Below are 15,083 nucleotides of genomic sequence, written 5' to 3'. Positions count from 1 at the left end.
CATTTTCCTAATCTACATTTTGTTACTCTTCCAAAAGTTATAAACATTTCACATCACACATTATCATGAAATTTTTAATTTTGTTTAGATTTTAAAAATATTTACAGAATAACCGAATGCCTGCCAACAAAGGCGTAGGCAGGGGCGTCACTAGATTTTGAGAACAGGGGGCGGGCCGGGTTGCGTGCCCGCCGCCCGGTGGGGCTCGCGTGCGGCTGGATGTGATTGGGCGCGCTCGGGTGGGGGGACCCGGTGCCGGGATTGGCGATGGGGCGGCGTAAAGTCGGTCGCCGCTTACACTCACAAGGGATTCACACGATTACTGGGTTCTAGATCACAGAGCTGATTTGTGTACACTCTACCCCTTTCAATCACTTAGCTTATAGACTCCCCCAGCCCCTTCCCACTCTTTCCCTGGTCAACAGACCCCCCACATGGTGCCAACCGGAAATACATTTAGCTGACGATAGCACCAACATATTAGTAGTTAGTGTAGTTAGGCGTTCAATGTATTTCTTGTTGTTAGGGTTTAGTTTTGTGTTTCTTTCCTTTCTTCTCTTGTGTTTCTTTTCTTCTGTTCCCCCATAGCCCCTTCCTGTTGCTGCTTTGTCATAATAAGCGAGGTATGTTGAATTCAATTCAAACCTTTGTTTTCAAAAACTACAAAAGAAACATTTTGAAAACTTCTAGAATAAATGTCTGGATTTTTAAAGCAAATTTAAATAGCAATACTTGAACATAAATTATATTAACATTGGAGCCTTCCTTCAGGTAAAACACTACATCCTTTGTCCACAAACTCAACCAAAAAATGAAAGCTCCTTGGACCTGCTTTAAGAACACATAAATAAAATTAAAATTAAAATTGGGGGGTGAACCTCGGTTCACTACATTTCTCACAGTTTAATTAATGTCAACAGTCGAAAACACACAACGGAGGACACTTCTCTCTACGCAGCTTTCTACTCGTGTTTTGCAGTTTAGCAAATTCGCACAGCTTAATGTTATTGTAACTCTGATGCAGGTCGGTCTTTCAGTAGCAAAATTAGTGGCGTGTCCACAACATTGACGTCTTTTCACACATCCTACAGGTGCTGCTGCTGGCCGAAAAAAAAAAACTTCTAATATCCATCCTCTTTGAAAGGTGTGGAGGAGGCGGCATGTTCTTGACATGTTGTATTTCTGTTGGGTTTAGGTGAGTGTTCATGTGTGTGGGAGTGGCGAGTCATCAGCCAATCAAACATGCGTTGGGGGGGGGGGGGACTCGCACATTAAGCAAGTGAAAAAGGGCAAATATAAGTTTGAAGAAAATGAAAATAATGTACTTAAAAAACATGGCGTCAATTTTATCCATACAACATATGGAAAGATCATCTAAATGATGCAAAATACTCATGTTTCAGTGCCAATGACGGCACTAGACGTCCAATCTATTTTGACTGATCAATGCCAGCCTCTCCTAGTCAAAACAGATTGGACGTCTAGTGCCGTAAATGTCAACCAATGAGCTATAAACTCAAATTAGGTGTAAATTATAGCTTTATTGAATAGATGACATTAGTAACAGCAGTGTGCTCAGGGTCATTGACCTACTCAAAATATCTCTCTTCTGATAGTCTGTATACTACCATGACTTTCAATAAAAATTCTCTATTCAAGTTAATTACATGGGACACAACCACTATTTATACAAGACATATTTTTAGTCTGTAAATCTGTATAATTTGGAGGCAGTCCCATTTTAAACACCTTTATTAAAAGAACTAAGACATCATCTGAGAAAAAATGGATTATTTATGACATTATTGTTCGGCTGCACGCTTTAGCTCACCTTTGCTTTTAAATGAAAGAGCAGTGTTATCGTGTGAACCCGTGGGGATGATGAGTAACCTTTCAAAACCCAACACACTGCTGCCACTTTAAAAAATGAAAAGGGCATAGATTCACCGTCTTAAAAATGCTTCTTCTCTGTTCTATTATCCAGCAAAACAATTGCTACTTGTACTATGATTTATGCATTTTTCTAATGTATATAATAATATCAGAGGCAGGGTTAGCGGACAGACAAGCCAGGCAGTTGATTGGGGTCCTGGCCAATAAAGGGGCCCTTAAGGAGAATTGACCATTTTAACTGACATTGTATTGTTGGCCATGCGTCAAATGCCCTGCGTTCGTTCTTACTCTTACCACTGATCTGACTCCAATATTGATAGCTGAAAGAAAGGTTTCAACAAAAACTCCAAACAAAGTTGAATATTTACCGTATTGGCCCTAATATAAGATGGTGTTTTTGTCATTGAAATAAGACTGAAAAGGTGGGGGTCGTCTTATATTCGCAGTCTAGACATTATACCCATTCACGACGCTAGATGGCGCCAGATATCATTGAAGCGATGTTCTGTCATGACATCTCAGCTACTTTCAAGTTTAACCAGTTTGCATTATTTTATTGTAATGATTTTCCTTATTCAGATTTGTTTCAAGACTACAGTTAGTTAGACTTCACTTTGATGGTAATGCAGTTATTGCAATTTTGTTGTTTTATCACAATAGATTGGTTTATTTACATTTCAAAAACCAGAAGCCATTCATTTACGATTCCGAATGTGATTGCACTTTAGTTTAAATAATTAAATGTTCATATTAGGATTTGAATGAGGCAAAATAACATGCTTTTTCTCTCAAATATATATATATATACACACACACATATACATATACATACATACATATACAGTGGGGAGAACAAGTATTTGATACACTGCCAATGGGAAAACCCATTGACATTAATCATTTGTTTCAGATGTACTGTAATTATCTTCTGTATAAAAATTCATTTGGTGTTCAAAAAGTCTTTTTTCAAACTTGAGTCTTGAAAAAGAGGGGGTCATCTTATAATCAGGGCCGTCTTATATTTGGGCCAGTACGGTATGGAAATGTTTCATCTTTTTGAAGGTGCTGGGCTTCGGGGAGGCAGATCGGAGGGGCTATCTATCCAGCGGTGTCAGCAGTCTTGGGTTGGGCAGCAGAGTTCGTGCGTTACTGTTGTCAGGGCGACAGGAATTATCATGCCAATGGAATACGACGCCATCTTCGAATGTTGTAATCGGGCTCCAGGACATCTAGTGATGGGGTTTGTTCCTATTTTATCTCGTGTCGCGCCAATCCGGCAAGTTGTTGTTATCCTCACTGCTCCCAACTATCTCTGCGCCGCCCAGGCCAAAGCACTTTTGTTGTTTCCCAATGGACTGCGCCGTTGTCGTCATGGACATCTCTGGTATCCTTGATGTCACTTCCCTGGCTTTCTTATCACCACTGCATGGTCATCTCACCAACCTGCTGTCTTTTTATCTGACACTCAGAGAATCACATACTCACTAACCCTAACCCTTAAGTAACAAACCTCTCTTGTGGGGCTCCAGCCCATCTATCGTAGCAACCTGCACTTGAAGCTGTCATTGGACCCTGCACATTTCGAGACGTCTATTTTATTTTAATTTGTTTATTTTTACTATAAAGCAACACTTGGTAGCTTTTCAGTTTTGGTCGATTTAAGCTACGCCGGTCGACAAATGTGGTAGTGTTTTGCCTTAAGGAAGACTGTGTTTCCCACGAGGACCAGCGCACACCCGCAAAGTGTAGTAAAATCATCAATCAATCAATCAATCAATCAATCAATCAATCAATCAATCAATCAATCAATCAATCAATCAATCAATCAATCAATCAATCAATCAATCAATCAATCTCCTGGTCGCCTGCAGATGAATTAAACAAAATTTCTGGTTCCAGGGCTGTGTGAAGCATGAATAGTAATAAGGTAATGAATCTAGTTGTGGCCAAATAATAGCATAGGACGGTTAGCATTTAGCAACTGTGTGGCTAACCCACCACCCTGTCCGAACGGCTGAGGGGCAGGGGGCGTCACACCAGCAAGTGAAAGTCGGGCCAATTTTTATTCTGTCCTGGTAGCCTTTCTTGTTTTTCCTCTTCAAACAAAACATTTTGTCTTTTTTGTTGCTCTGCCATCTTTGCAGAATTCGCGCAATAGAGTTCGCATCGACTGACATTGTCTTTATAATGAATGGGGAGAGGGGGAAGTGATGTATGCCTTAAAGCGGTCGGCACATTTGTAGTTTTTTTGTGTGGCAGGGTTCCTGCCACCCTCTTCAAAGTTAATTAGTGCTGGTGAAAGCGATACAAACCCCTTCAAGGTATAAAAGAGGTGTCGTTCAACTAGTTGTCAGTCGACATATTATCACAAATGTTATGAAAATATTTTTATAAAGATTGGAAAGTTACCTCGTGCTGCTTTAAATTGTTTGCTATTTAAAATGTTGTACACAGTATATTGTCTGTCAAGTTTTTCTTTTGATATGCCCTAATACTTTATTCATTTTGCCCAGGAAGTGACCCTGAAACGTCACCAAAACAACAGAAAATGACCCTGGAATGCCCCTAAATCAACAGGAAGTGACCCGATATACCCACCATATCAGCAAAGCTACCATTGCATTTTCTCCAGATTTCTAGTTTATTAGCATCATGTGCGCCCCAATTTTTTTGTTCAACGTGCACGGGTGGGGTGGGGGCCCCATGGGTTTCTGGCTTGGAGCCCCGAGAGACCCGAGCCACGCCAATGTACAATACAATTTACTGTCCCTCCAGATGTGTGCTGATACACAGAAATTATGCCACAAAATCTTGTGTTTTGAACGTATCAGAGATCATTCACCTTGTCAAAGGGACATGGTTCCAACACCGTGAGAGTGGGAGAGTAGTGTCACGAGGCGTTTGAAGGGGTCCACGATGAGGTAAGAAAACATCTGCTCGTTTTCCCGTTCCCCCGGGTGGCACTGGCCTGACTCATCCTAAATTTGAAAATGCACAGAATTTTAAGAAGTTAGTTGCCCTATTTTATCTTCAGGATTTTCTTCTATATGCTGCTTATCCTGTTAAGGGTTGCATGGAACTGAAGCCCATATCAGCGTATTCTGGGAGAAAGAAAGACTACAACCGGGATTGGTCGCCAGCAAGACTTACATAAACATGGACTTTGAGCACTGTGGAGACAACACCAATCTTTTTGTTTTCTGGATCCTTTTGAACACTGAAGGGAAAACAGATGAACGACGGTTAGTTACTCAACAGAGGTGGTCCGAGTGCACCTGACCACCACACAGTGAGCGATACCACCCAACAACAAAAAATTAGTTGGTCACTCTTCAACAAGTGTTTGTTGTTTTGTCCATTTAGTTGTAGAATGAAATGTTTTCCTGTATTTACGGGTGCTTGTTGTTTTTGTTTTTTAAGTATCCTATAATCAGGGGCGGATCTAGACAAATATTTTGGGAGGGGATGAGAAGGGGGCAAGAATTTTTTAAAATTATCTTATGATGGTATTATACATCATTAATTCGATTCAAAGGCCTTCGAACGATTTAATACAAAATTATGAAGACATTTTAATACAGTCAGTTCCAAATTACATAGAGGAATAAAAAAAAATACAAATCAGTTTTGATGTGTTTGTAGTAAAGTTGAAATCCTGTAAATCGGGTATGTCGTAACCCGGGTACTTTCTGTATTTACAAACTGATTTCGATTAATTTAGCTTCAGACAATGTTTTTTATATTTTTATTAGGGTCAAATTTATCGCATTAACGGGCGGTAATTAGTTTCTTTGATTAATCATGTTAAAATATTTGAGTTTACAATGACGCCGTTTTAGCACATTAAGGGCAAAAAGGCAGATAAATGCAAGTGGATACAGGTGTTCATTGAACTGCACCTTTTATTGGCTTAAACTCTGGCAGCCACTACCAACAGTCATGGTTGCTCAACTTCCCATCATGCATTTGGGCGGAGCAGGAAACGATCTTTTTCTTAACACGGCTAGTTGAACAGACATGGTTTGAATTGTGATTAATTAATATTAATTAATTTTTAAGCTGTGATTAACTTGATTGAAATGTTTAATCGTTTGACAGCCCAAATTTTTATTATTATTATTGTAATTATAAGTATCATCACTGAAACCACTATTTAATTGATGGTAGTAAAAGTCAAGTTGACTGGAGGTTTTTTTCTATTAGTGCCAACTAGGGTGCCAAGGCTGTCTTTTAGGGTGGCAGTTGCAATCCCATGCCACCCTGGTGGCTCTGCCCCTGCCTATAACTCTTATCTGCTGAGTATTTTGAGGAACACTTGCAGCACACATCCTAAGCCACCTGCCTTTATACATTTACTAACTTTTTTAGGATAGCCACAATTTGACCCTCAAAGCGTACCTGATGAGCTCTTTGTACATTTTCTTGGTGACGCTTATGTAAGGTTCGACGGTCTCTTCATACTGATTCAACGTCCCTCCGAAGCAGAGGTGCTTGAATAGACGGAACAGGAACTCCCCTCGCTCAGCGCTCCCCAGTACGTGATAGTTCTCAGAGTCCTCATCCTGTAGCATCTGCAGGCAAAACAAAACATCTGGTTGGAGGGAAAACCAACAAAGTGGTGAAAACAAAAAGGAAGGTTAACCTCTCTGAGTTTGTCATAGTCCGGGTAGTAATCGTGGAAGCATCTGGCGATGTGGCCTGAGGGCGCCACAATGCCACAAGTGTAGATGGGGTCAAATAAGTCCATGGAGACCCTAGTGCAAGGTACTATCTCCACATTGACTGACGTAACTGGTTTGCCTGCGAGGAAAAAGAAGAGTCAGACCTAAAAGAAAACTACCTTCGAGTGACAATAAGATGACGGCGCATACTGAGAGATTCCCAGGCAATCGTTGTCTTCAAACTGGATAAAACACTGCTGTCTGTGAAGAAGCACTGCATGGAGAGACAGAAACACACACAAATGCAGTAATTATTATGAACGATTGTGACTAGTGGTGTGACAATATATCGAAAAGGTGATATATAGTGATACTTTATAGCCCAAAAGATATCGATATGCTCCCACCAAGATTCAACGTATCGTTACTGCTTAAAAAAAAAAAAGGAACCAAGAGTTTGCTACCAAAATCTTACATTAGAATAGTGTCTATGTTAGCTCACTGGTTGCCATTGACGGCGCTAGACATCCAGTTTATTTTGACTAGATTGGACGATTAGTGCTGTTAATGGCATTGAAACCAGTGCTTTCATAGTCAGCCTTGTGGAAATTTAAAGGCCACCTGTTCATTTTGACTCACTTCCTATTAATTTGGGGACATTCTTTTGTCACTTTCTTTTCAGTAACCCAAAATCAACCGGAAGTGACCCATAAATGCTCTAAAAGGAAACGGTAGTGACCAAAAATCAACAGGAAATGACATGAATTACCTTAAAATGAACTCATTGCCTGGCATTGGTTGCCGCTGACGGCCATAGATGTCATTCGTCGCCATCCCTCCCACTTCAAATGGATTGGACGTAGACATGTGCCGATTATCGGTTTCAAGGTATACCGTGGTATGAAAATGTTAAGGTTTCTAAACCGCAAAAAAATTCTGTCATACTGTCCCTACGGTATTAGCCATTTTTTATGTCCTAACAATGCAAGAAGAAATCCCTCGCTTGCACCCTAAAGGCTCAACCCTCCCTCACTGATTGTTCCTCAGTGTCAGTCAGTCAGCTGTGCTACACAATGGCTGGAGGAGGTGAAACTCCCGAACTTTTTCCCCCATTGAAAAAAACGAAATCACTGGTATGGGAATACTTCGTCTACAGAAAAAAATACAGACGGCCGCAGCTTAGAGGAGGGGGCCAACTGATATTTAAAACATGTTTGTGGCGGGTGGCTACCGAGGAGGCAATACCTCCAATATGATTTTGCATTCATACAAAATTAAAGGTTAGTAAACACTGTCATGAATGTATTCCACCAGCTACGAGAGTTAACTCCAGCATGTTTAGTGTGTCTAGCGCTGGTAAAACGTTTTTTTTTTCTCTGGCAACTGTTGAGAAAGAGTGTGTGCATAATGTAAACAAGATACGAGTCATACACACGTGCTTTTTATGGAAAATAATTCACTTATTTTTGTTCTGATGGCAAAAATGTTGAGCTGTGGCTATGGGTTTAGGTTCACCTAAAGGACTGCATTTATTTTAATTTTATTTAGAATATTTCTTTTTTTTTTAAACTTAACAATATACTTATGTTCCAGTTTGCTAATATATTTTGAAAAATAAAAATCCTGTTCAATGGAAAAAAGTTTTGTTTTTTTAACCCAGATATCTCAAGGTAACACATTTTAGAGCTGTAACTTCAATACTGTGATACCGTGAAACCATGATATTTTGGCTTTAGGTTATCATACCGTCAGAATCTTATACCAGCACATGCCTAATTGAACGTTTATGACCGTCAATGGGAGGCAATGTGTTCATTTTGAGGTAGGTCATTCAGGTCATTTTGGTCACTTCCTGTTGATTTTAGTGCATTTCTAGGTAGCTTCCTGTTGATTTTTGGGCATCTACGGCTCACCTCCTGTTGGTTATGGTTTACTGAACAGGACATCACCCGGGAAAGTCCCCAAATGAATAGGAAGTGAACTGTAAATGCCCTAGAATGAACAGGAAGTGACCTTTAAATGCCTCCAAAACCGGGAAGACTGGCTGCGACTCCTCTGGATTCATTGCCATTGACAGTGCTGGACGTATAATCAATTTAGACTGGGATGGGCGAATGGTTCATTCGAAACCAGAGCATTTGCAGCCAGTCTTTCCGATTTTCGGGGCGTTGACAGGTAACTTTTTGTTCATTTTAGGGTCTTTACATGTCACTCCCTGTTGAGTTTGAGCCACTGCCTCCTCATTTGGGGATATTCTCGGGTCACATCCTGCTCTGTAACCATACACTGAGGCATACCACCCCCCCCCCCCCCCCCCGGTGGCCGAAAATTTCTTTGCATGTAATTTACTTTCCAATATATAAATTTAAAATTAAGACTTTGCCGGTAAATGGTGTCTATAAAAGTTTTAAAGCAATAAATTAAACAACAAAAATGAAAGAAATGAAAAAAAAAAAATAAAATAAAAAATTAAATGGATTAAAATTTAAAACAGATCATGTGACTAGCACCTTAGAGACGTGCATGCTCACGCATGCACACACAGCTGGGATGCCTGTATGTACGAGCATGGGCTAAGCTACTATCCGAGCCTATATCTTGTAAGTTAATTTTATTCCTGACACTGCGTTTCAGGGTCATCAACATTTTTGCCCCCCCCCCCCGCCACAAAAGCCAAACGCCGCCTATTGTAACCCGAAATAAACACGGAGTGAACCAGAAATTCCACAAAATCAATAAGAAGTGACTTAAAATCAACAGCAAATGACCTGAAATGCCGCAAAATTAAACTCGTTGTTAGTCATTGACTGCCGTAGACGTCCAATCTGTTGGAACTGGGAGGGATGGCAGCGAATTAACGAATGTTCATTTGCTGCCACCCTCCCACTTCCAACAGATTGGACGTCTACTGGTGATAAACTCAATTCAATTGACAGCAGATGAATGAAAAAAAAAACTTGAATTTCTGTTTATTGTAAAATATTGTTGAATTATTTCCTGACCCCATGTATCGATAATTGTTATATCGCCATATTGTCATTTTAACAGGTTCATATGCAATGTAAATAGTGGATTCAGGTTACTTGAATGTGAGTGACGTCATGACTTACCAGCGCAAACCTATCGCAATCGTAAAGGTGAAATTTCTGGTCAAAGATGAACGTTTGTGACGAGAGCCTCCCATGCATGGACCTAAATAAGGCAAAAAACAACTACATTCGAATACCCACAAGATGGCGACAGAACGAAATACATTAATTGACGTTTGAGTTTTACCATTTCATCAACAGAGTAACTGTCTCCTTATCTTCCAGAAACGAAAACTTCCTGGAGGGATTCGGACGGAAAGTAAAAATTTGTTCAAAATCGTTTTTGTCTCCGGACATGTTAAATTGCGTTGCTACTGAATCCATACGAAGATAGCTAATGAAAAGAAGAACTCAGTCTAGCTAACAAAAAAAAACAGACCAATCAGAAACGAGTTTGCTCACAGTAGCCAATGAGCGCTCGATGTTTGCCTCATGCAGTTTGACGAAATTCAATTGAAGTGAGTGCTCTTTTCTTTTTTTCACTTTACGTTTCCTTGACAACGGACGCCCAAACTTCTACTTTCGAGAAGCTTCTTTCAATAATAAATAAATAAATAAATAAATAAATACACTACACTAATCAGAAATATTCCAAATAAATAGCCCCCACCTCGCATTCCATTTGATTACGTCCTTGGTAGAGGTAATAAACTCATAACGACTTTCTGCATGGCTGGCACATACTGAAGTAAATTTTCCAAGCCACTGAGCCAGCATTATTGAAAGTATTCAATGTGCATCCTAAACTTCTTTTGACAGTTTCGGCTTGTTGGCAGCCATCATTTTACGAAACCGCTGAGCCATGTAAAGAGGCTAACATCCATTTCCCGGTGTTTTATTGATTAAAGAGCATACGACATGAGAAAAAAAAGTCTTAAATAGCATTATTATGTGAATTAGAATAATATTTTGAGACGATTCAACTTTATACAACAATTTAGCAAAGCACAGATGACGAGAAATTAGTCTTTTAATCTGCCGGTTAGCCACGCCTACCATTATAGGGCTCTAGCGTCCCCAACAGGTGGATGACGTCAGCGGAGTCACGATTTCACCTGATTTAGTATGCAGTCCATTGAGGGGGAATTATTCAGAATGAGGAAAACTCGACGAAGAGAGCCGCAAAATGTCATTGTTCAGTCTCTCTACTCCAATATTTTTACAGGATATTCTTTTTATCCAAGTATTTTTCCCCAATAGCTAAATAAATGGCTTGAGAAGGACCAGTCAGCCCGTCGAGGGGGAATTATTCACAACGAGAAAAACGCGACGAAGAGCTGCAAAATGTCATTGTTTCTGTCTCTCTACTTCAATATTTTTTAGAGGATATTATTTTTATCCAAGTATTTTTCCCCAATTGCTGAATAAATAGCATGGTCATGACAAATAACAGTCTTGTGCTAAATGGAATATGAAAGAATAAAAACGCACTTATTCAGGACGACATGGCAAAATTACTCCATAATGGTCAAAACTGTCGACTTCACCTTTACTGTCGCACCTCCCGAACGATATTTTATGACACCTAAATCGGGTTTATGTCATTTCCCTTCCCCAGCTTCGGAGAATGTAAACAAACCAAGAGGCGTGACAGCTAGCCGACATGCTAACCCGAACCGAGTGATGTTTCAAAGTCTTCGAAGCGGAAAATCACACATAACTAGCCCAGAACTTTTGACATGACGACTGGGTTGTCGATTGTCTTCGCTGATCAGCAAACTGCCCGGCGGAGAGCAATTTACAGTTCATTCCCCGGAGACGGGCGGCTGCAGTTGCTGTGCAGCTAACGTGCAGCTAATGTGCATTAGGAGAGCTTTTTACATGCCTATCAATGATCAAACGTAAGTAGTCCTTTATTTAAAGAAAGTTTGTAGTGTTTACTTTGTAATCGCTGTATTCGCGGCTAATTTTAACAAAAAGTTGCAATTTCTGATCGGGTGGAAAATTTGACAGAACATCGGGCACACCAAGAGTGCAAAAGCCAAGTATAGTGCTCGCCCGGCGGGGGTATGTGCGACAAGGAGCATGTCAGTCACAAAATGCAACCCACCTCCGTATTAAAATGATCCCAGTATTTGACATAATACAAAACAAGATGGTTACTCACTTCCTCGTATGTCCTATGGTCCCACAGTGGTAGGACTTGTTTTGGCCAATATCCATGGTGAATGGGAACCTTTTGAAACTCCAAAAAGGCGCACACGCTTCTCCCTCATACAGCAAGATTTTTTCTGCAGGCGTTTGGCTGGCGTGATGCGAAAAATGTATTAATCCGCAAAATCAGCCGAATCCATAGTTCTTCTCATACAACAGTACGGCTGCATAGTGAAGAGGACTCCTTCTACTGTACACGTCACAGCGCCCTCTTCCTCAACTCGAGACTGTTGCCGGAAGTCACTCATTTTCATGGCGCGGGATTAAAATAAATAAATAAATATAGCGATCACTTCCACACACATCCAAGCGGTCCATATCATTCAGGAGCATAAAATACCGCGTGTATTATGAAATAAACATGCTTTTTCGTGTCACATGCACTTTAAGGGCATCACAGACTACCTTGGCTTGTTGTGAAGCTTACATTTTCCTAAATTTAATGCCCCCGTTGTTGTTTACAGGACTCTGAGAAATAAATATCCCCAAAACACATTGGCGGAGATTGTGGGGATGGGGCAGTGTCGCCCCTGGTTGCAGAAAAATGTAATTGAATGTAATTGACTTTCCTATAAATCAGGGGTCCTCAAATACAAATCTTGAAGGTCCACAATCATTTTTGTCATACAAGCATGGGTCCATTTATTAATGTCGGTCAAGTACAAGGCAGGTAGAAGGTGATAAAACTGGTTTTCTTTTGACCAAACAAAAATACAATGAACATTCTGATTAAATAAAAATAGATTAACAAAACATTTTCTTGACTTAAATAAATGTACACTAAATAATTGACAAGATCTGTCATTATTGTGCAAACAATAACTATTGACAGTACATTTTGTAACTGTAAAACACTGTTTGAATAAAAAAGAAAACAAGTGCAAGTAGTCCAGAACATGTTTACATGTACAGAACATAAATGACAAGCTCTGTCATTAAGGTCAAACATAATAATTATTATCAGTAACTTTAATTGTAAAACACTGCTCAATGAGAGAAATGACATTTGGGGGTCACAAAGCTGTTTACTCACTTCATCAGCCAGTACTTCAGAGCGTCTTATGGTTGATGAATCTGAGAGTGAGATTTGTTTGTTTTTTGTTGTCATTTCCTCCTTTTCTTTTCCTTTGAACATTGCTGCAAACACTTCAGTCATACACTCTTTTATTATTTCTCCATCAGAGAACGGCTTCTTATGTTTGGCCAACACCCACGATGCTCTGAATGAGCACTCTGTTGCAATTTGTTGTTGTGTCATAGATTTAACAATAACCTTGCTTGACTCTTGATATGACTGCTTCAACCTGTTAATTTCTTGCCTTCTCTTCAAAATAGCTGTGCTCTTTAACATAATGGCGTTTCACATTTTCACTTTAATCAGAGCAACTGTTATTGGTTTGGTACTTGCAGTTGGTAAAATGGACGCACATTTTTCAGTCAGTTCCGCATTGAAACAGCGATTTTCGTTGTCCACTTTTCTTCCCTTGGTTAACTTTGAGCATGACATTTTGTTGGATTCGGTCTTCTACTGGTAGCATGTAAACAAAAAGATTGCAAAGTGCCGGGTGCGACTCGTGTTTCACATTGCTGCCCTCCGTCTACTCTAGCTAGCAGCATGCAGGCTCTCTCGGCCAATCAGCGTATCCATTCACGCTCTCTCAGCCAATCAGCGCATCGTTGTCATAAAGATGATAACAGAAGTGGGAACATGGATAATATTTGACTAAAAATGAAACAGAATTTAGCGATAGAATAGTAGCACATAGCGATAGACCAACGATTGATACAAATAACATATGTTAAAATAATTTTTTTTTTTTTTTTTTTTTAAAGTGCCATTTGCTCTGGGTCCGCAGAGAGGAGTGCCGCGGTCCGGTAATTGAGGACCCCGGCTATAAATTAATTTAAAGGGGAAGTTCAGAATTTTTGACATACAGTGCCCTCCATAGTTATTGGCACCCCTGGTTAAGATGTGTGTTTTTTTTTTAATTCAAATAATATGGGACGTTAATGGAAAAAAGAGAAAAATCCAACCTTCAATACAAGTGCATTTATTCAGTGGGGAAAAAATCCCACATAAAGAAATAATTATTTGACATCAAATAATGTGTGTCACAATTATTAGCACCCCTGGTGTTAATACTTTGTACAACCCCCTTTTGCCAACAAAACAAGGTCTGGGGACTGAGATGGCCATGGGAGGAGCTTGATTTTGTGTCTGGTAAACCATTTCTGTGTAGATTTGGCCATATGTTTAGGGTCATTGTCTTGCTGAAAGACCCAGTGACGACCCATCTTCAGCTTTCGGGCAGAGGGCAACAGATTTTGATTTCAAATGTCCTGGTATTTCAAAGCATTCGCGATGCCATGCACCCTAACAAGGTTCCCAGGGCCTTATATGGAGGGCACTGTAAATCCTAATCTTTGAGTAAACTGGGGTTTAATTAGTTGGTGGAGTTGATTTCAACAAATTTGCCTGCTTAGCATACCAATCGAAAAACAACATATGTATGTATGTATGCATGCATGAGACTCACCGATGACCCATGCAACCAATAGTGTTTTCAAGATAAAGTTATCAAAACTAAGGAAAAAAATAGTCCTGCAGAATGAAATGAATCACAGCAATTTGGTGTGACATCAAAGGTAAGTATTTTGAACAATGATCTGCGTTTTGAATTCATTTGACTATGTTAGATCTGTCCTAAGCAGGCACCATTAACTCGTGCTAGCTTAGCCACTCAAGACTGACAAACTGCACGGACTTTGTTAAAATCAAATCCACCGACCAATAAAACCCCCGCTAACTTGAAGATTAAGCCTTATGTGAAAAATTCTTCAGTGACCTAGCCGCTATAATATTGTCTACAAAAGTTGTAAAGCAAGAAAACAACAAAAATGAATGAATTGAGCAAGAATCGTACAAAATATTTCATATTTATATAAGTTTTGCTTTGCTAAGCCAAAACTACACCTGAGGAGGCAAGATGGATATGTAGAACTTCTTTAAGCCTAATCTTTCAAAAGTTTCAACAACTCAGCGATGTTATTGCTGACACTGCGTTTCGGGGTCATCAACATGTTTTGCCCACTCTCCCACAAAAGTCACACTCCGCCTCTTTAACTTTATGTACATCTTCTGAAAATACTTCAATGCGGTGCTTTAAATATTTTGTAGAGTTACTGACTTGACACTGACTGTGTTTTATGGATTCAAGGCATCACAGACTACCTTGGCTTGTTGTGAAATTTACACATTCCTAAATTTAAAGCCCCCATTGTTGTT

The 15,083-nt window shown here is 39.8% G+C and overlaps 1 protein-coding gene across 3 annotated transcripts; it reads right to left on the bottom strand.

The window, feature by feature from the left end:
* Positions 1-2,814: 2,814 nt before the first annotated feature.
* cfap300 (cilia and flagella associated protein 300) lies at positions 2,815-9,967 on the bottom strand. Of its 3 annotated transcripts, none has more exons than XM_057857877.1 (8): positions 9,831-9,967; positions 9,665-9,746; positions 6,765-6,828; positions 6,536-6,693; positions 6,292-6,464; positions 5,044-5,110; positions 4,736-4,871; positions 2,815-3,465 (listed from the first exon to the last, which is right to left on the bottom strand). In XM_057857877.1, the coding sequence occupies exons 1-7, from the start codon at positions 9,965-9,967 to the stop codon at positions 4,740-4,742; spliced, it is 813 nt and encodes a 270-aa protein (XP_057713860.1). In that variant the 3' UTR covers positions 2,815-3,465; positions 4,736-4,739. The 3 variants fall into 3 exon arrangements, with proteins under 3 accessions (XP_057713860.1, XP_057713861.1, XP_057713859.1); XM_057857878.1 differs by having other exon boundaries at positions 2,815-3,351; XM_057857876.1 differs by having other exon boundaries at positions 2,815-4,871.
* Between the last annotated feature and the right edge of the window lie 5,116 nt (positions 9,968-15,083).

The sequence above is a fragment of the Corythoichthys intestinalis genome, chromosome 14 (assembly GCF_030265065.1).
Source record: "Corythoichthys intestinalis isolate RoL2023-P3 chromosome 14, ASM3026506v1, whole genome shotgun sequence".
Classification (NCBI taxonomy): Eukaryota; Metazoa; Chordata; class Actinopteri; order Syngnathiformes; family Syngnathidae; genus Corythoichthys; species Corythoichthys intestinalis.
Note: the sequence above shows the minus strand (reverse complement) of the source record. Positions and strands in the feature narration are given on the sequence as shown.

Coding starts and splice junctions, on each gene's coding strand:
- cfap300 (XM_057857876.1), bottom strand. CDS start 9,967: ATGGATTCAGTAGCAACGCAATTTAACATGTCCGGAGACAAAAACGAT. Junction 6,829..9,664: donor ATTGCGATAGGTTTGCGCTG/GTAAGTCATGAC, acceptor CTCTCCATGCAG/TGCTTCTTCACAGACAGCAG. Junction 6,694..6,764: donor GATTGCCTGGGAATCTCTCA/GTATGCGCCGTC, acceptor TTTTCCTCGCAG/GCAAACCAGTTACGTCAGTC.